This window comes from Pristiophorus japonicus, chromosome 19, assembly GCF_044704955.1.
Source record: "Pristiophorus japonicus isolate sPriJap1 chromosome 19, sPriJap1.hap1, whole genome shotgun sequence".
In the NCBI taxonomy this organism is placed as follows: domain Eukaryota; kingdom Metazoa; phylum Chordata; class Chondrichthyes; family Pristiophoridae; genus Pristiophorus; species Pristiophorus japonicus.
The window spans coordinates 70,265,277-70,287,711 of NC_091995.1; the positions used below are offsets into that span (position 1 = coordinate 70,265,277).

At 47.4% G+C, this 22,435-nt stretch overlaps 1 protein-coding gene across 1 annotated transcript in view; it reads left to right on the forward strand.

Moving 5' to 3' along the window:
* nfam1 (NFAT activating protein with ITAM motif 1) overlaps window positions 1-22,435 on the forward strand; it is a 63,859-nt gene that overhangs the window by 25,108 nt on the left and 16,316 nt on the right. Inside the window, exon 3 of the mRNA XM_070862304.1 lies at window positions 2,906-3,024. Within this exon, the coding sequence (XP_070718405.1) occupies window positions 2,906-3,024 (119 nt within the window). The remainder of the gene's footprint in view (window positions 1-2,905; window positions 3,025-22,435) is intronic.

The following is a 22,435-nucleotide window of genomic DNA, read 5'->3' on the forward strand; positions in this document are numbered from 1 at the left end:
GAATGGCCTACTCCTGCTCTTAATTCTTAGGTTTTTATATCACAAAGAATTGTAGAATCATACAGCACAGAAGGAGGGTACGGTAGCATAGTGGTTATGTCACTGGACCAGTAACCCAGAGTCCCGGACTAACGATGCAGAGACATGAGTTCAAATCCCACCACGGCAGCTGGGGAATTTAAATTCAGTTAATTAAATAAATTTGGAGTAAAAAGCCTGTATCCGCAATCAGACCGTGACCTGATTGTTGAAATAACCCACCTGGTTCAATAATGTCCTTTCCGGGAAGGAAATCTGCTGCCCTTACCCGGTCTGGCCGACATGTGACTCCAGACCCACAACAATGTGGTTGACTCTTAAGGGCCTGCTGAAATGGCAGCTCACCACCTGCTCAAGGGCAATTAGGGATGGGCAATAAATGCTGGCCTTTCCAGCGACACCCACATCCCATCAACGATTATGAAAGTGTTGGCTTTTTGAAAGTGCTATCTAATTACTCCCTCTCCCCTGCTCTTTCACCACAGCCATGCAAATCTTTCCCCTTCAAGTATTTATCCAATTCCCTTGTGAAAGTCACTATTGAATCTGCTTCCACCGCCATTTCAAGCAGCGCGTTTTCACCACAACAACTCGCCGTGAAACAAAAAAGTCTCATCGGCTCCCCTCTAATTCTTTTGCCAATTGCCTTATATCTGTATCCTCTGATTACTGACCCTTCTGCCACTGGAAATAGTTTCCCCTTATTTACTCTATCAAAAGAAGCTTGCAGGGAACATTAAGACGGATTGCAAAAGTTTCTATAGATATGTAAAGAGAAAAAGGTTAGTAAAGACAAACGTAGGTCCCCTGCAGTCAGAATCAGGGGAAGTCATAACGGGGAACAAAGAAATGGCGGACCAATTGAACAAGTACTTTGGTTCGGTATTCACTGAGGAGGGCACAAACAACCTTCCGGATATAAAAGGGGTCGGAGGGTCTAGTAAGGAGGAGGAACTGAGGGAAATCCTTATTAGTCGGGAAATTGTGTTGGGGAAATTGATGGGATTGAAGGCCGATAAATCCCCAGGGCCTGATGGACTGCATCCCAGAGTACTTAAGGAGGTGGCCTTGGAAATAGTGGATGCATTGACAGTCATTTTCCAACATTCCATTGACTCTGGATCAGTTCCTATGGAGTGGAGGGTAGCCAATGTAACCCCACTTTTTAAAAAAGGAGGGACAGAGATAACAGGGAATTATAGACCGGTCAGCCTGACATCGTTAGTGGGTAAAATGATGGAATCAATTATTAAGGATGTCATAGCAGTGCATTTGGAAAGAGGTGATATGATAGGTCCAAGTCAGCATGGATTTGTGAAAGGGAAATCATGCTTGACAAATCTTCTGGAATTTTTTGAGGATGTTTCCAGTAGAGTGGACAAGGGAGAACCAGTTGATGTGGTATATTTGGACTTTCAGAAGGCTTTCGACAAGGTCCCACACAAGAGATTAATGTGCAAAGTTAAAGCACATGGGATTGGGGGTAGTGTGCTGACGTGGATTGAGAACTGGTTGTCAGACAGGAAGCAAAGAGTAGGAGTAAATGGGGACTTTTCAGAATGGCAGGCAGTGACTAGTGGGGTACCGCAAGGTTCTGTGCTGGGGCCCCAGCTGTTTACACTGTATATTAATGATTTAGACGAGGGGATTAAATGTAGTATCTCCAAATTTGCGGATGACACTAAGTTGGGTGGCAGTGTGAGCTGCGAGGAGGATGCTATGAGGCTGCAGAGCGACTTGGATAGGTTAGGTGAGTGGGCAAATGCATGGCAGATGAAGTATAATGTGGATAAATGTGAGGTTATCCACTTTGGTGGTAAAAACAGAGAGACAGACTATTATCTGAATGGTGACAGATTAGGAAAAGGGGAGGTGCAACGAGACCTGGGTGTCATGGTACATCAGTCATTGAAGGTTGGCATGCAGGTACAGCAGGCGGTTAAGAAAGCAAATGGCATGTTGGCCTTCATAGCGAGGGGATTTGAGTACAAGGGCAGGGAGGTGTTGCTACAGTTGTACAGGGCCTTGGTGAGGCCACACCTGGAGTATTGTGTACAGTTTTGGTCTCCTAACCTGAGGAAGGACATTCTTGCTATTGAGGGAGTGCAGCGAAGGTTCACCAGACTGATTCCCGGGATGGCGGGACTGACCTATCAAGAAAGACTGGATCAACTGGGCTTGTATTCACTGGAGTTCAGAAGAATGAGAGGGGACCTCATAGAAACGTTTAAAATTCTGATGGGGTTAGACAGGTTAGATGCAGGAAGAATGTTCCCAATGTTGGGGAAGTCCAGAACCAGGGGACACAGTCTAAGGATAAGGGGTAGGCCATTTAGGACCGAGATGAGGAGGAATTTCTTCACCCAGAGAGTGGTGAACCTGTGGAATTCTCTACCACAGAAAGTTGTTGAGGCCAATTCACTAAATATATTCAAAAAGGAGTTAGATGGAGTCCTTACTACTAGGGGAATCAAGGGGTATGGCGAGAAAGCAGGAATGGGGTACTGAAGTTGCATGTTCAGCCATGAACTCATTGAATGGCGGTGCAGGCTCGAAGGGCTGAATGGCCTACTCCTGCACCTATTTTCTATGTTTCTATGTTTCTAACCCTTCATAATTTTGAACGCCTCTATTAAATCTCCCCTTAAACTTCTCCTCTCAAAGGAGAATGATCCCAGCTTCTCCAGTCTCGCCATATAACTGGCACCATTACAGTAAATCTCCTCTGCCACTCTCCAAACATGACCATCCTTGCTAAAGTGTGCTGCACTCAACCATTGTCCAGACGCTCACAGTAAAACCACTTGGCTCCCTGCGATACCTCACTAACCGGCGACTGTGACGTGTGTGCGTTTTTCCTCTCCAGACAGAGGTTACGTGGAGCCGACGTCTTCTCTCACGCTGCCATATACTTTGGTGAGCGTGTGCATGGGGCTGGCAGTGTACAGCGTCATTGCAACATCGGCAGTCCTCATCAAAAGAAAGGTCAGTGAATAGCTGGAGTCCGCAATCGCTGCCTGGGACTGGGGAACAGGGATTATCCCAGTGTTAAAGGGATTGGGAGACAGGATTATCCCAGTGTTAGAGGGATTGGGAGACAGGGTTATCCCAGTGTTACAGGGATTGTGAGAAAGCATTATCCCAGTGTTAGAGGGATTGGGAGACAGGAATAATCCCAGTGTTAAGGGGATTGGGAGACAGGATTATCCCAGTGTTAGAGGGATTGGGAGACAGGGATTTTCCCAGTATTAGAGGGATTGGGAGACAGGGATTATCCCCGTATTAGCAGGATTGGGAGACAGGATTATCCCAGTGTTAGAGGGATTGGGAGACAGGATTATCCCAGTGTTAGAGGGATTTGGAGACAGGATTATCCCAGTGTTAGAAGGATTGGGAGACAGGGATTATTCCAGTGTTAGAGGGATTGGGAGACAGGGATTATTCCAGTGTTAGAGGAATTGGGAGACATGATTATCCCAGTTTTAGAGGGATTGGGAGTCAGGGTTTATCCCAGTGTTGGAGGTACTGGGAGACAGGATTATCCCAGTGTTAGAGGAATTGGGAGACAGGATTATCCCAGTGTTAGAGGGATTGGGAGACAGGGGTTTTCCCAGTGTTAGAGGAATATGGAGACAGTGATTATCCCGGTGTTAGAGGAATTGGGAGACAGGATTATCCCAGTGTTAGAGGGATTGGGAGACAGGATTATCCCAGTGTTAGAAGGATTGGGAGACAGGGATTATTCCAGTGTTATAGGGATTGGGAGACAGGGATTATCCCAGTGTTCGGGGGATTGGGAGACAGGATTATCCCAGTGTTAGAGGGATTTTGAGACAGGGATTATCCCAGCGTTAGAAGGATTGGGAGACAGGGATTATCCCAGTGTTAGAGGGATTGGGAGACAGGGATTATCCCAGCGTTAGAGGGATTGGGAGACAGGGATTAATCCAGCATTAGAGGGATTGGGAGACAGGGATTATTCCAGTGTTAGAGGGATTGGGAGACAGGGATTATCCCAGTGTTTGGGGGATTGGGAGACAGGATTATCCCAGTGTTAGAGGGATTTTGAGACAGAGATTATCCCAGCGTTAGAAGGATTGGGAGACAGGGATTATTCCAGTGTTAGAGGGATTGGGAGACAGGATTATCCCAGTGTTAGAGGGATTGGGAGACAGGGATTATCCCAGTGTTAGAGGAATTGGGAGACAGGGATTATTCCAGTGTTAGAGGGATTGGGAGACAGGGATTATTCCAGTGTTAGAGGGATTGGGAGACAGGATTATCCCAGTGTTAGAGGGATTGGGAGACAGAGATTATCCCAGCGTTAGAGGGATTGGGAGACAGGGATTATTCCAGTGTTAGAGGAATTGGGAGACATGATTATCCGAGTTTTAGAGGGATTGGGAGTCAGGGTTTATCCCAGTGTTATAGGGATTGAGAGACATGGAATACCCCAGTGTTGGAGGTACTGGGAGACAGGATTATCCCAGTGTTAGAGGAATTGGGAGACAGGATTATCCCAGTGTTAGAGGGATTGGGAGACAGGGGTTTTCCCAGTGTTAGAGGAATATGGAGACAGGGATTATCCCGGTGTTAGAGTGATTGGGAGAGAGGATTATCTCAGTGTTAGAGGGATTAGGAGAGAGGATTAACCCACTATTAGAGAGATTGGAAGAGCGGATTATCCCAGTGTTAGAGTGATTGGGAGACAGGGATTATCCCCGTGTTAGCAGGATTGGGAGACAGGATTATCCCAGTGTTAGAGGGATTTTGAGACAGAGATTATCCCAGCGTTAGAAGGATTGGGAGACAGGGATTATTCCAGTGTTAGAGGGATTGGGAGACAGGATTATCCCAGTGTTAGAGGGATTGGGAGACAGGGATTATCCCAGTGTTAGAGGAATTGGGAGACAGGGATTATTCCAGTGTTAGAGCGATTGGGAGACAGGGATTATTCCAGTGTTAGAGGGATTGGGAGACAGGATTATCCCAGTGTTAGAGGGATTGGGAGACAGAGATTATCCCAGCGTTAGAGGGATTGGGAGACAGGGATTATTCCAGTGTTAGAGGAATTGGGAGACATGATTATCCCAGTTTTAGAGGGATTGGGAGTCAGGGTTTATCCCAGTGTTATAGGGATTGAGAGACATGGAATACCCCAGTGTTGGAGGTACTGGGAGACAGGATTATCCCAGTGTTAGAGGAATTGGGAGACAGGATTATCCCAGTGTTAGAGGGATTGGGAGACAGGGGTTTTCCCAGTGTTAGAGGAATATGGAGGCAGGAATTATCCCGGTGTTAGAGGGATTGGGAGAGAGGATTATCTCAGTGTTAGAGGGATTGGGAGTGAGGATTAACCCACTATTAGAGAGATTGGAAGAGCGGATTATCCCAGTGTTAGAGTGATTGGGAGACAGGGATTATCCCCGTGTTAGCAGGATTGGGAGACAGGATTATCCCAGTGTTAGAGGGATTGGGAGACAGGATTATCCCAGTGTTAGAGGGATTTGGAGACAGGATTATCCCAGTGTTAGAAGGATTGGGAGACAGGGATTATTCCAGTGTTAGAGGGATTGAGAGACAGGGATTATCCCAGTGTTCGGGGGATTGGGAGACAGGATTATCCCAGTGTTAGAGGGATTTTGAGACAGGGATTATCCCAGCGTTAGAAGGATTGGGAGACAGGGATTATTCCAGTGTTAGATGGATTGGCAGACAGGATTATCCCAGTGTTAGAGGGATTGGGAGACAGGGATTATTCCAGTGTTAGAGGGATTGGGAGACAGGGATTATTCTAGTGTTAGAGGGATTGGGAGACAGGATTATCCCAGTGTTAGAGGGATTGGGAGACAGAGATTATCCCAGCGTTAGAGGGAATGGGAGACAGGGATTACCCCAGTGTTAGAGGAATTTGGAGACATGATTATCCCAGTTTTAGAGGGATTGGGAGTCAGGGTTTATCCCAGTGTTATAGGGATTGAGAGACCGGGAATACCCCAGTGTTGGAGGTACTGGGAGACAGGATTATCCCAGTGTTAGAGGAATTGGGAGAGAGGATTATCCCAGTGTTAGAGGGATTGGGAGAGAGGATTATCCCACTATTAGAGAGATTGGAAGAGCGGATTATCCCAGTGTTAGAGTGATTGGGAGACAGGGATTATCCCCGTGTTAGCAGGATTGGGAGACAGGATTATCCCAATGTTAGAGGGATTGGGAGACAGGATTATCCCAGCGTTAGAAGGATTGGGAGACAGGGATTATTCCAGTGTTAGAGGGATTGGGAGACAGGATTATCCCAGTGTTAGAGGGATTGGGAGACAGGGATTATCCCAGTGTTAGAGGAATTGGGAGACAGGGATTATTCCAGTGTTAGAGGGATTGGGAGACAGGGATTATTCCAGTGTTAGAGGGATTGGGAGACAGGATTATCCCAGTGTTAGAGGGATTGGGAGACAGGGATTATCCCAGTGTTAGAGGGATTGGGAGACAGGGATTATCCCAGCGTTAGAGGGATTGGGAGACAGGGATTATTCCAGTGTTAGAGGGATTGGGAGACAGGGATTATCCCAGTGTTAGAGGAATTGGGAGACATGATTATCCCAGTTTCAGAGGGATTGGGAGTCAGGGTTTATCCCAGTGTTATAGGGATTGAGAGACCGGGAATACCCCAGTGTTGGAGGTACTGGGAGACAGGATTATCCCAGTGTTAGAGGAATTGGGAGAGAGGATTATCCCAGTGTTAGAGGGATTGGGAGAGAGGATTATCCCACTATTAGAGAGATTGGAAGAGCGGATTATCCCAGTGTTAGAGTGATTGGGAGACAGGCATTATCCCCGTGTTAGCAGGATTGGGAGACAGGATTATCCCAGTGTTAGAGGGATTGGGAGACAGGATTATCCCAGCGTTAGAAGGATTGGGAGACAGGGATTATTCCAGTGTTAGAGGGATTGGGAGACAGGATTATCCCAGTGTTAGAGGGATTGGGAGACAGGGATTATCCCAGTGTTAGAGGGATTGGGAGACAGGATTATCCCAGTGTTAGAGGGATTGGGAGACAGGGATTATCCCAGCGTTAGAAGGATTGGGAGACAGGGATTATTCCAGTGTTAGAGGGATTGGGAGACAGGATTATCCCAGTGTTAAAGGGATTGGGAGACAGGGATTATCCCAGTGTTAGAGGAATTGGGAGACAGGGATTATTCCAGTGTTAGAGGGATTGGGAGACAGGGATTATTCCAGTGTTAGAGGGATTGGGAGACAGGATTATTCCAGTGTTAGAGGGATTGGGAGACAGGGATTATCCCAGCGTTAGAGGGATTGGGAGACAGGAATTATCCCAGCGTTAGAGGGATTGGGAGACAGGGATTATTCCAGTGTTAGAGGGATTGGGAGACATGATTATCCCAGTTTTAGAGGGATTGGGAGTCAGGGTTTATCCCAATGTTATAGGGATTGAGAGACAGGGAATACCCCAGTGTTGGAGGTACTGGGAGACAGGATTATCCCAGTGTTAGAGGGATTGGGAGTTAGGGTTAATCCCAGTGTTATAGGGATTGAGAGACAGGGAATACCCCAGTGTTGGAGGTATTGGGAGACAGGATTATCCCAGTGTTAGAGGAATTGGGAGAGAGGATTATCCCAGTGTTAGAGGGATTGGGAGAGAGGATTATCCCACTATTAGAGAGATTGGAAGAGCGGATTATCCCAGTGTTAGAGTGATTGGGAGACAGCGATTATCCCCGTGTTAGCAGGATTGGGAGACAGGATTATCCCAGTGTTAGAGGGATTGGGAGACAGGATTATCCCAGTGTTAGAGGAATTTGGAGACAGGATTATCCCAGTGTTAGAACGATTGGGAGACAGAGATTATTCCAGTGTTAGAGGGATTGGGAGACAGGGATTATCCCAGTGTTCGGGGGATTGGGAGACAGGGATTATCCCAGTGTTAGAGGGATTTTGAGACAGGGATTATTCCAGTGTTCGAGGGATTGGGAGACAGGGATTATCCCAGTGTTAGAGGGATTGGGAGACAGGATTATCCCAGCGTTAGAGGGATTTGGAGACAGGGATTATCCCAGCGTTAGAGGGATTGGGAGACAGGGATTATTCCAGTGTTAGAGGGATTGGGAGACAGGATTATCCCAGTGTTAGAGGGATTGGGAGACAGTGATTATCCCAGTGTTAGAGGAATTGGGAGACATGATTATCCCAGTTTTAGAGGGATTGGGAGTCAGGGTTTATCCCAGTGTTATAGGGATTGAGAGACAGGGAATACCCCAGTGTTGGAGGTACTGGGAGACAGGATTATCCCAGTGTTAGAGGGATTGGGAGACAGGGAATACCCCACTGTTGGAGGTACTGGGAGACAGGATTATCCCAGTGTTAGAGGAATATGGAGACAGGGATTATCCCGGTGTTAAAGTGATTGGGAGAGAGGATTATCCCAGTGTTAGAGGGATTGGGAGAGAGGATTATCCCACTATTAGAGAGATTGGAAGAGCGGATTATCCCAGTGTTAGAGAGATTGGAAGAGCGGATTATCCCAGTGTTAGAGAGATTGGGAGGGAGGATCATCCCAGCGTTAGAGGGATTTGGACTCAGGACTATCCCAGTGTTGGAGGTACTGGGAGACAGGGATTATCCCAGTGTTAGAGGGATTGTGATACAAAGAATATCCCAGTGTTAGAGGGATTGGGAGACAGGTTTATCACAGTGTTAGAGGGATTGGGAGACAGAGATTATCCCAACTTTAGAGGGATTGGGAGACAGGGATTATTCCAGTGTTAGAGGAATTGGGAGACATGATTATCCCAGTTTTAGAGAGATTGGGAGTCAGGGTTTATCCCAGTGTTATAGGGATTGAGAGACAGGGAATACCCCAGTGTTGGAGGTACTGGGAGACAGGATTATCCCAGTGTTAGAGGAATTGGGAGAGAGGATTATCCCAGTGTTAGAGGGATTGGGAGAGAGGATTATCCCACTATTGGAGAGATTGGAAGAGCGGATTATCCCAGTGTTAGAGTGATTGGGAGACAGGGATTATCCTCGTGTTAGCAGGATTGGGAGACAGGATTATCCCAGTGTTAGAGGCATTGGGAGACAGGATTATCCCAGTGTTAGAGGAATTTGGAGACAGGATTATCCCAGTGTTAGAAGGATTGGGAGACAGGGATTATTCCAGTGTTAGAGGGATTGGGAGACAGGGATTATCCCAGTGTTCGGGGGATTGGGAGACAGGATTATCCCAGTGTTAGAGGGATTTTGAGACAGGGATTATCCCAGCGTTAGAAGGATTGGGAGACAGGGATTATTCCAGTGTTAGAGGGATTGGGAGACAGGGATTATTCCAGTGTTAGAGGGATTGGGAGACATGATTATCCCAGTTTTAGAGGGATTGGGAGTCAGGGTTTATCCCAGTGTTATAGGGATTGAGAGACAGGGAATACCCCAGTGTTGGAGGTACTGGGAGACAGGATTATCCCAGTGTTAGAGGGATTGGGAGACAGGGAATACCCCAGTTTTGGAGGTACTGGGAGACAGGATTATCCCAGTGTTAGAGGAATTGGGAGACAGGATTATCCCAATGTTAGAGGGATTGGGAGAGAGGATTATCCCACTATTAGAGAGATTGGAAGAGCGGATTATCCCAGTGTTAGAGTGATTGGGAGACAGGGATTATCCCCGTGTTAGCAGGATTGGGAGACATGATTATCCCAGTGTTAGAGGGATTGGGAGACAGGATTATCCCAGTGTTAGAGGAATTTGGAGACAGGATTATCCCAGTGTTAGAAGGATTGGGAGACAGGGATTATTCCAGTGTTAGAGGGATTGGGAGACATGATTATCTCAGTTTTAGAGGGATTGGGAGTCAGGGTTTATCCCAGTGTTATAGGGATTGAGAGACAGGGAATACCCCAGTGTTGGAGGTACTGGGAGACAGCATTATCCCAGTGTTAGAGGGATTGGGAGACAGGGAATACCCCAGTGTTGGAAGTACTGGGAGACAGGATTATCCCAGTGTTAGAGGAATTGGGAGAGAGGATTATCCCAGTGTTAGAGGGATTGGGAGAGAGGATTATCCCACTATTGGAGAGATTGGAAGAGCGGATTATCCCAGTGTTAGAGTGATTGGGAGACAGGGATTATCCCCGTGTTAGCAGGATTGGGAGACAGGATTATCCCAGTGTTAGAGGGATTGGGAGACAGGATTATCCCAGTGTTAGAGGAATTTGGAGACAGGATTATCCCAGTGTTAGAAGGATTGGGAGACAGGGATTATTCCAGTGTTAGAGGGATTGGGAGACAGGGATTATCCCAGTGTTCGGGGGATTGGGAGACAGGATTATCTCAGTGTTAGAGGGATTTTGAGACAGGGATTATCCCAGCGTTGGAAGGATTGGGAGACAGGGATTATTCCAGTGTTAGAGGGATTGGGAGACAGGATTATCCCAGTGTTAGAGGGATTGGGAGACAGGGATTATCCCAGTGTTAGAGGAATTGGGATTCAGGGATTATTCCAGTGTTAGAGGGATTGGGAGACAGGGATTATTCCAGTGTTGGAGGGATTGGGAGACAGGATTATCCCAGTGTTAGAGGGATTTGGAGACAGGGATTATCCCAGTGTTAGAGGAATTGGGAGACATGATTATCCCAGTTTTAGAGGGATTGGGAGTCAGGGTTTATCCCAGTGTTATAGGGATTGAGAGACAGGGAATACCCCAGTGTTGGAGGTACTGGGAGACAGGATTATCCCAGTGTTAGAGGAATTGGGAGAGAGGATTATCCCAGTGTTAGAGGGATTGGGAGAGAGGATTATCCCACTATTGGAGAGATTGGAAGAGCGGATTATCCCAGTGTTAGAGTGATTGGGAGACAGGGATTATCCCCGTGTTAGCAGGATTGGGAGACAGGATTATCCCAGTGTTAGAGGGATTGGGAGACAGGATTATCCCAGTGTTAGAGGAATTTGGAGACAGGATTATCCCAGTGTTAGAAGGATTGGGAGACAGGGATTATTCCAGTGTTAGAGGGATTGGGAGACAGGGATTATCCCAGTGTTCAGGAGATTGGGAGACAGGATTATCCCAGTGTTGGAGGGATTTGGAGACAGGATTATCCCAGTGTTAGAAGGATTGGGAGACAGGGATTATTCCAGTGTTAGAGGGATTGGGAGACAGGGATTATCCCAGTGTTCGGGGGATTGGGAGACAGGATTATCCCAGTGTTAGAGGGATTTTGAGACAGGGATTATCCCAGCGTTAGAAGGATTGGGAGACAGGGATTATTCCAGTGTTAGAGGGATTGGGCGACAGGATTATCCCAGTGTTAGAGGGATTGGGAGACAGGGATTATCCCAGTGTTAGAGGAATTGGGATTCAGGGATTATTCCAGTGTTAGAGGGATTGGGAGACAGGGATTATTCCAGTGTTAGAGGGATTGGGAGACAGGATTATCCCAGTGTTAGAGGGATTGGGAGACAGGGATTATCCCAGCGTTAGAGGGATTGGGAGACAGGGATTATCCCAGCGTTAGAGGGATTGGGAGACAGGGATTATTCCAGTGTTAGAGGGATTGGGAGACAGGATTATCCCAGTGTTAGAGGGATTGGGAGACAGGGATTATCCCAGTGTTAGAGGAATTGGGAGTCAGGGTTTATCCCAGTGTTATAGGGATTGAGAGACAGGGAATACCCCAGTGTTGGAGGTACTGGGAGACAGGATTATCCCAGTGTTAGAGGGATTGGGAGACAGGGAATACCCCAGTGTTGGAGGTACTGGGAGACAGGATTATCCCAGTGTTAGAGGAATTGGGAGACAGGATTATCCCAGTGTTAGAGGGATTGGGAGACAGGGGTTTTCCCAGTGTTAGAGGAATATGGAGACAGGGATTATCCCGGTGTTAGAGTGATTGGGAGAGAGGATTATCCCAGTGTTAGAGGGATTGGGAGAGAGGATTATCCCACTATTAGAGAGATTGGAAGAGCGGATTATCCCAGTGTTAGAGAGATTGGAAGAGCGGATTATCCCAGTGTTAGAGAGATTGGGAGGGAGGATCATCCCAGCGTTAGAGGGATTTGGACTCAGGACTATCCCAGTGTTGGAGGTACTGGGAGACAGGGATTATCCCAGTGTTAGAGGGATTGGGATACAAAGAATATCCCAGTGTTAGAGGGATTGGGAGACAGGATTATCCCAGTGTTAGAGGGATTGGGAGACAGGGATTATCCCAGTGTTAGAGGGATTGGGAGACAGGATTATCCCAGTGTTAGAGGGATTGGGAGACAGGGATTATCCCAGTGTTAGAGGAATTGGGATTCAGGGATTATTCCAGAGTTAGAGGGATTGGGAGACAGGGATTATTCCAGTGTTAGAGGGATTGGGAGACAGGATTATCCCAGTGTTAGAGGGATTTGGAGACAGGGATTATCCCAGTGTTAGAGGAATTGGGAGGCATGATTATCCCAGTTTTAGATGGATTGGGAGTCAGGGTTTATCCCAGTGTTATAGGGATTGAGAGACAGGGAATACCCCAGTGTTGGAGGTACTGGGAGACAGGATTATCCCAGTGTTAGAGGAATTGGGAGAGAGGATTATCCCAGTGTTAGAGGGATTGGGAGAGAGGATTATCCCACTATTGGAGAGATTGGAAGAGCGGATTATCCCAGTGTTAGAGTGATTGGGAGACAGGGATTATCCCCGTGTTAGCAGGATTGGGAGACAGGATTATCCCAGTGTTAGAGGGATTGGGAGACAGGATTATCCCAGTGTTAGAGGAATTTGGAGACAGGATTATCCCAGTGTTAGAAGGATTGGGAGACAGGGATTATTCCAGTGTTAGAGGGATTGGGAGACAGGGATTATCCCAGTGTTCGGGGGATTGGGAGACAGGATTATCCCAGTGTTGGAGGGATTTGGAGACAGGATTATCCCAGTGTTAGAAGGATTGGGAGACAGGGATTATTCCAGTGTTAGAGGGATTGGGAGACAGGGATTATCCCAGTGTTCGGGGGATTGGGAGACAGGATTATCCCAGTGTTAGAGGGATTTTGAGACAGGGATTATCCCAGCGTTAGAAGGATTGGGAGACAGGGATTATTCCAGTGTTAGAGGGATTGGGCGACAGGATTATCCCAGTGTTAGAGGGATTGGGAGACAGGGATTATCCCAGTGTTAGAGGAATTGGGATTCAGGGATTATTCCAGTGTTAGAGGGATTGGGAGACAGGGATTATTCCAGTGTTAGAGGGATTGGGAGACAGGATTATCCCAGTGTTAGAGGGATTGGGAGACAGGGATTATCCCAGCGTTAGAGGGATTGGGAGACAGGGATTATCCCAGCGTTAGAGGGATTGGGAGACAGGGATTATTCCAGTGTTAGAGGGACTGGGAGACAGGATTATCCCAGTGTTAGAGGGATTGGGAGACAGGGATTATCCCAGTGTTAGAGGAATTGGGAGTCAGGGTTTATCCCAGTGTTATAGGGATTGAGAGACAGGGAATACCCCAGTGTTGGAGGTACTGGGAGACAGGATTATCCCAGTGTTAGAGGGATTGGGAGACAGGGAATACCCCAGTGTTGGAGGTACTGGGAGACAGGATTATCCCAGTGTTAGAGGAATTGGGAGACAGGATTATCCCAGTGTTAGAGGGATTGGGAGACAGGGGTTTTCCCAGTGTTAGAGGAATATGGAGACAGGGATTATCCCGGTGTTAGAGTGATTGGGAGAGAGGATTATCCCAGTGTTAGAGGGATTGGGAGAGAGGATTATCCCACTATTAGAGAGATTGGAAGAGCGGATTATCCCAGTGTTAGAGAGATTGGAAGAGCAGATTATCCCAGTGTTAGAGAGATTGGGAGGGAGGATCATCCCAGCGTTAGAGGGATTTGGACTCAGGACTATCCCAGTGTTGGAGGTACTGGGAGACAGGGATTATCCCAGTGTTAGAGGGATTGGGATACAAAGAATATCCCAGTGTTAGAGGGATTGGGAGACAGGATTATCCCAGTGTTAGAGGGATTGGGAGACAGAGATTATCCCAGCGTTAGAGGGATTGGGAGACAGGGATTATTCCAGTGTTAGCGGAATTGGGAGACATGATTATCCCAGTTTTAGAGGGATTGGGAGTCAGGGTTTATCCCAGTGTTATAGGGATTGAGAGACATGGAATACCCCAGTGTTGGAGGTACTGGGAGACAGGATTATCCCAGTGTTAGAGGAATTGGGAGAGAGGATTATCCCAGTGTTAGAGGGATTGGGAGAGAGGATTATCCCACTATTGGAGAGATTGGAAGAGCGGATTATCCCAGTGTTAGAGTGATTGGGAGACAGGGATTATCCCCGTCTTAGCAGGATTGGGAGACAGGATTATCCCAGTGTTAGAGGGATTGGGAGACAGGATTATCCCAGTGTTAGAGGAATTTGGAGACAGGATTATTCCAGTGTTAGAGGAATTGGGATTCAGGGATTATTCCAGTGTTAGAGGGATTGGGAGACAGGGATTATTCCAGTGTTAGAGGGATTGGGAGACAGGATTATCCCAGTGTTAGAGGGATTGGGAGACAGGGATTATCCCAGCGTTAGAGGGATTGGGAGACAGGGATTATTCCAGTGTTAGAGGGATTGGGAGACAGGATTATCCCAGTGTTAGAGGGATTGGGAGACAGGGATTATCCCAGTGTTAGAGGAATTGGGAGTCAGGGTTTATCCCAGTGTTATAGGAATTGAGAGACAGGGAATACCCCAGTGTTGGAGGTGCTGGGAGAAAGGATTATCCCAGTGTTAGAGGGATTGGGAGACAGGGAATACCCCAGTGTTGGAGGTACTGGGAGACAGGATTATCCCAGTGTTAGAGGAATTGGGAGACAGGATTATCCCAGTGTTAGAGGGATTGGGAGACAGGGGTTTTCCCAGTGTTAGAGGAATATGGAGACAGGGATTATCCCGGTGTTAGAGTGATTGGGAGAGAGGATTATCCCAGTGTTAGAGGGATTGGGAGAGAGGATTATCCCACTATTAGAGAGATTGGAAGAGCGGATTATCCCAGTGTTAGAGAAATTGGAAGAGCGGATTATCCCAGTGTTAGAGAGATTGGGAGGGAGGATCATCCCAGCGTTAGAGGGATTTGGACTCAGGACGATCCCAGTGTTGGAGGTACTGGGAGACAGGATTATCCCAGTGTTAGAGGGATTGGGAGACAGGATTATCCCAGTGTTAGAGGGATTGGGAGACAGAGATTATCCCAGCGTTGGAGGGATTGGGAGACAGGGATTATTCCAGTGTTCGAGGAATCGGGAGACATGATTATCTCAGTTTTAGAGGGATTGGGAGTCAGGGTATATCCCAGTGTTATAGGGATTGAGAGACATGGAATACCCCAGTGTTGGAGGTACTGGGACACAGGAGTATCCCAGTGTTAGAGGAATTGGGAGACAGGATTATCCCAGTGTTAGAGGGATTTTGAGACAGGGATTATCCCAGCGTTAGAAGGATTGGGAGACAGGGATTATTCCAGTGTTAGAGGGATTGGGAGACAGGATTATCCCAGTGATAGAGGGATTGGGAGACAGGGATTATCCCAGTGTTAGAGGAATTGGGATTCAGGGATTATTCCAGTGTTAGAGGGATTGGGAGACAGGGATTATTCCAGTGTTACAGGGATTGGGAGACAGGATTATCCCAGTGTTAGAGGGATTGGGAGACAGGGAATACCCCAGTGTTGGAGTTACTGGGAGACAGGATTATCCCAGTGTTAGAGGGATTGGGAGACAGGGGTTTTCCCAGTGTTAGAGGAATATGGAGACAGGGATTATCCCGGTGTTAGAGTGATTGGGAGAGAGGATTATCCCAGTGTTAGAGGGATTGGGAGAGAGGATTATCCCACTATTAGAGAGATTGGAAGAGCGGATTATCCCAGTGTTAGAGAGATTGGGAGGGAGGATCATCCCAGCGTTAGAGGGATTTGGACTCAGGACTATCCCAGTGTTGGAGGTACTGGGAGACAGGGATTATCCCAGTGTTAGAGGGATTGGGATACAAAGAATATCCCAGTGTTAGAGGGATTGGGAGACAGGATTATCCCAGTGTTAGAGGGATTGGGAGACAGAGATTATCCCAGCGTTGGAGGGATTGGGAGACAGGGATTATTCCAGTGTTCGAGGAATTGGGAGACATCATTATCTCAGTTTTAGAGGGATTGGGAGTCAGGGTTTATCCCAGTGTTATAGGGATTGAGAGACATGGAATACCCCAGTGTTGGAGGTACTGGGAGACAGGATTATCCCAGTGTTAGAGGAATTGGGAGACAGGATTATCCCAGTGTTAGAGGGATTTTGAGACAGGGATTATCCCAGCGTTAGAAGGATTGGGAGACAGGGATTATTCCAGTTTTAGAGGGATTGGGAGACAGGATTATCCCAGTGTTAGAGGGATTGGGAGACAGGGATTATCCCAGTGTTAGAGGAATTGGGATTCAGGGATTATTCCAGTGTTAGAGGGATTGGGAGACAGGGATTATTCCAGTGTTGGAGGTACTGGGAGACAGGATTATCCCAGTGTTAAAGGGATTGGGAGACAGGGAATACCCCAGTGTTGGAGTTACTGGGAGACAGGATTATCCCAGTGTTAGAGGGATTGGGAGACAGGGGTTTTCCCAGTGTTAGAGGAATATGGAGACAGGGATTATCCCGGTGTTAGAGTGATTGGGAGAGAGGATTATCCCAGTGTTAGAGGGATTGGGAGAGAGGATTATCCCACTATTAGAGAGATTGGAAGAGCGGATTATCCCAGTGTTAGAGAGATTGGGAGGGAGGATCATCCCAGCGTTAGAGGGATTTGGACTCAGGACTATCCCAGTGTTGGAGGTACTGGGAGACAGGGATTATCCCAGTGTTAGAGGGATTGGGATACAAAGAATATCCCAGTGTTAGAGGGATTGGGAGACAGGATTATCCCAGTGTTAGAGGGATTGGGAGACAGAGATTATCCCAGTGTTCGAGGAATTGGGAGACATGATTATCTCAGTTTTAGAGTGATTGGGAGTAAGGGTTTATCCCAGTGTTATAGGGATTGAGAGACATGGAATACCCCAGTGTTGGAGGTACTGGGAGACAGGATTATCCCAGTGTTAGAGGAATTGGGAGAGAGGATTATCCCAGTGTTAGAGGGATTGGGAGAGAGGATTATCCCACTATTAGAGAGATTGGAAGAGCGGATTATCCCAGTGTTAGAGTGATTGGGAGACAGGGATTATCCCCGTGTTAGCAGGATTGGGAGACAGGATTATCCCAGCGTTAGAGGGATTGGGAGACAGGATTATCCCAGTGTTAGAGGAATTTGGAGACAGGATTATCCCAGTGTTAGAAGGATTGGGAGACAGGGATTATTCCAGTGTTAGAGGGATTGGGATTCAGGGATTATTCCAGTGTTAGAGGGATTGGGAGACAGGATTATCCCAGTGTTAGAGGGATTGGGAGACAGAGATTATCCCAGTGTTCGAGGAATTGGGAGACATGATTATCTCAGTTTTAGAGTGATTGGGAGTAAGGGTTTATCCCAGTGTTATAGGGATTGAGAGACATGGAATACCCCAGTGTTGGAGGTACTGGGAGACAGGATTATCCCAGTGTTAGAGGAATTGGGAGAGAGGATTATCCCAGTGTTAGAGGGATTGGGAGAGAGGATTATCCCACTATTAGAGAGATTGGAAGAGCGGATTATCCCAGTGTTAGAGTGATTGGGAGACAGGGATTATCCCCGTGTTAGCAGGATTGGGAGACAGGATTATCCCAGCGTTAGAGGGATTGGGAGACAGGATTATCCCAGTGTTAGAGGAATTTGGAGACAGGATTATCCCAGTGTTAGAAGGATTGGGAGACAGGGATTATTCCAGTGTTAGAGGGATTGGGATTCAGGGATTATTCCAGTGTTAGAGGGATTGGGAGACAGGGATTATTCCAGTGTTAGAGGGATTGGGAGACAGGATTATCCCAGTGTTAGAGGGATTGGGAGACAGGATTATCCCAGTGTTAGAGGGATTGGGAGACAGGGAATACCCCAGTGTTGGAGGTACTGGGAGACAGGATTATCCCAGTGTTAGAGGAATTGGGAGACAGGATTATCCCAGTGTTAGAGGGATTGGGAGACAGGGGTTTTCCCAGTGTTAGAGGAATATGGAGACAGGGATTATCCTGGTGTTAGATTGATTGGGAGAGAGGATTATCCCAGTGTTAGAGGGATTTGGAGAGAGGATTATCCCACTATTAGAGAGATTGGAAGAGCGGATTATCCCAGTGTTAGAGAGATTGGAAGAGCGGATTATCCCAGTGTTAGAGAGATTGGGAGGGAGGATCATCCTAGCGTTAGAGGGATTTGGACTCAGGACTATCCCAGTGTTGGAGGTACTGGGAGACAGGGATTATCCCAGTGTTAGAGGGATTGGGATACAAAGAATATCCCAGTGTTAGAGTGATTGGGAGACAGGATTATCCCAGTGTTAGAGGGATTGGGAGACAGAGATTATCCCAGTGTTAGAGGGATTGGGAGACAGGGATTATTCCAGTGTTAGAGGAATTGGGAGACATGATTATCCCAGTTTTAGAGGGATTGGGAGTCAGGGTTTATCCCAGTGTTATAGGGATTGAGAGACATGGAATACCCCAGTGTTGGAGGTACTGGGAGACAGGATTATCCCAGTGTTAGAGGAATTGGGAGAGAGGATTATCCCAGTGTTAGAGGGATTGGGAGAGAGGATTATCCCACTATTGGAGAGATTGGAAGAGCGGATTATCCCAGTGTTAGAGTGATTGGGAGACAGGGATTATCCCCGTGTTAGCAGGATTGGGAGACAGGATTATCCCAGTGTTAGAGGGATTGGGAGACAGGATTATCCCAGTGTTAGAGGAATTTGGAGACAGGATTATCCCAGTGTTAGAAGGATTGGGAGACAGGGATTATTCCAGTGTTAGAGGGATTGGGAGACAGGGATTATCCCAGTGTTCGGGGGATTGGAAGACAGGATTATCCCAGTGTTAGAGGGATTTTGAGACAGGGATTATCCCAGCGTTAGAAGGATTGGGAGACAGGGATTATCCCAGCGTTAGAGGGATTGGGAGACAGGGATTATTCCAGTGTTAGAGGGATTGGGAGACAGGATTATCCCAGTGTTAGAGGGATTGGGAGACAGGGATTATCCCAGTGTTAGAGGAATTGGGAGACATGATTATCCCAGTTTTAGAGGGATTGGGAGTCAGGGTTTATCCCAGTGTTATAGGGATTGGGAGACAGGGAATACCCCAGTGTTGGAGGTACTGGAAGACAGGATTATCCCAGTGTTAGAGGAATTGGGAGACAGGGAATACCCCAGTGTTGGAGGTACTGGGAGACAGGATTATCCCAGTGTTAGAGGAATTTCGAGACAGGATTATCCCAGTGTTAGAAGGATTGGGAGACAGGGATTATTCCAGTGTTAGAGGGATTGGGAGACAGGGATTATCCCAGTGTTCGGGGGATTTTGAGACAGGGATTATCCCAGCATTAGAAGGATTGGGAGACAGGGTTTATTCCAGTGTTAGAGGGATTGGGAGACAGGATTATCACAGTGTTAGAGGGATTGGGAGACAGGGATTATCCCAGTGTTCGGGGGATTGGGAGACAGGATTATCCCAGTGTTAGAGGGATTTTGAGACAGGGATTATCCCAGCGTCAGAAGGATTGGGAGACAGGGTTTATTCCAGTGTTAGAGGGATTGGGAGACAGGATTATCCCAGTGTTAGAGGGATTGGGAGATAGGGATTATCCCAGTGTTAGAGGAATTGGGATTCAGGGATTATTCCAGTGTTAGAGGGATTTGGAGACAGGGATTATTCCAGTGTTAGAGGGATTGGGAGACAGGATTATCCCAGTGTTAGAGAGATTGGGAGACAGGATTATCCCAGTGTTAGAGGGATTGGGAGACAGGGATTATCCCAGCGTTAGAGGGATTGGGAGACAGGGATTATCCCAGCGTTAGAGGGTTTGGGATACAGGGATTATTCCAGTGTTAGAGGGATTGGGAGACAGGATTATCACAGTGTTAGAGGGATTGGGAGACAGGCATTATCCCAGTGTTAGAGGAATTGGGAGACATGATTATCCCAGTTTTAGAGGGATTGGGAGTCAGGGTTTATCCCAGTGTTATAGGGATTGAGAGACAGGGAATACCCCAGTGTTGGAGGTACTGGGAGACAGGATTATCCCAGTGTTAGAGGGATTGGGAGACAGGGAATACCCCAGTGTTGGAGGTACTGGGAGACAGGATTATCCCAGTGTTGGAGGAATTGGGAGACAGGATTATCCCAGTGTTAGAGGGATTGGGAGACAGGGGTTTTCCCAGTGTTAGAGGAATATGGAGACAGGGATTATCCTGGTGTTAGAGTGATTGGGAGAGAGGATTATCCCAGTGTTAGAGGGATTGGGAGAGAGGATTATCCCAGTGTTAGAGAGATAGGAAGAGCGGATTATCCCAGTGTTAGAGAGATTGGGAGGGAGAATCATCCCAGCGTTAGAGGGATTTGGACTCAGGACTATCCCAGTGTTGGAGGTACTGGGAGACAGGGATTATCCCAGTGTTGGAGGGATTGGGATACAAAGAATATCCCAGTGTTAGAGGGATTGGGAGACAGGATTATCCCAGTGTTAGAGGGATTGGGAGACAGAGATTATCCCAGCGTTAGAGAGATTGGGAGACAGGGATTATTCCAGTGTTAGAGGAATTGGGAGACATGATTATCCCAGTTTTAGAGGGATTGGGAGTCAGGGTTTATCCCAGTGTTATAGTGATTGAGAGACATGGAATACCCCAGTGTTGGAGGTACTGGGAGACAGGATTATCCCAGTGTTAGAGGAATTGGGAGACAGGATTATCTCAATGTTAGAGGGATTGGGAGAGGGGATTATCCCACTATTGGAGAGATTGGAAGAGCGGATTATCCCAGTGTTAGAGTGATTGGGAGACAGGGATTATCCCCGTGTTAGCAGGATTGGGAGACAGGATTATCCCAGTGTTAGAGGGATTGGGAGACAGGATTATCCCAGTGTTAGAGGAATTTGGAGACAGGATTATCCCAGTGTTAGAAGGATTGGGAGACAGGGATTATTCCAGTGTTAGAGGGATTGGGAGACAGGGATTATCCCAGTGTTCGGGGATTGGGAGACAGGATTATCCCAGTGTTAGAGGGATTTTGAGACAGGGATTATCCCAGCGTTAGAAGGATTGGGAGCCAGGGATTATCCCAGCGTTAGAGGGATTGCGAGACAGGGATTATTCCAGTGTTAGAGCGATTGGGAGACAGGATTATCCCAGTGTTAGAGGGATTGGGAGACAGGGATTATCCCAGTGTTAGAGGAATTGGGAGACATGATTATCCCAGTTTTAGAGGGATTGGGAGTCAGGGATTATCCCAGTGTTATAGGGATTGAGAGACAGGGAATAACCCAGTGTTGGAGGTACTGGGAGACAGGATTATCCCAGTGTTAGAGGGATTGGGAGACAGGGAATACCCCAGTGTTGGAGGTACTGGGAGACAGGATTATCCCAGTGTTAGAGGAATTGGGAGACAGGATTATCCCAGTGTTTGAGGGATTGGGAGAGAGGATTATCCCACTATTAGAGAGATTGGAAGAGCGGATTATCCCAGTGTTAGAGAGATTGGAAGAATGGATTATCCCAGTGTTAGAGAGATTGGGAGGGAGGATCATCCCAGCGTTAGAGGGATTTGGACTCAGGACTATCCCAGTGTTGGAGGTACTGGGAGACAGGGATTATCCCAGTGTTAGAGGGATTGGGATACAAAGAATATCCCAGTGTTAGAGGGATTGGGAGACAGGATTATCCCAGTGTTAGAGGGATTGGGAGACAGAGATTATCCCAGCGTTAGAGGGATTGGGAGACAGGGATTATTCCAGTGTTAGAGTAATTGGGAGACATGATTATCCCAGTTTTAGAGGGATTGGGAGTCAGGGTTTATCCCAGTGTTATAGGGATTGAGAGACATGGAATACCCCAGTGTTGGAGGTACTGGGAGACAGGATTATCCCAGTGTTAGAGGAATTGGGAGAGAGGATTATCCCAGTGTTAGAGGGATTGGGAGAGAGGATTATCCCACTATTAGAGAGATTGGAAGAGCGGATTATCCCAGTGTTAGAGTGATTGGGAGACAGGGATTATCCCCTTGTTAGCAGGATTGGGAGACAGGATTATCCCAGTGTTAGAGGGATTGGGAGACAGGATTATCCCAGTGTTAAAGGAATTTGGAGACAGGATTATCCCAGTGTTAGAAGGATTGGGAGACAGGGATTATTCCAGTGTTAGAGGGATTGGGAGACAGGGATTATCCTAGTGTTCGGGGGATTGGGAGACAG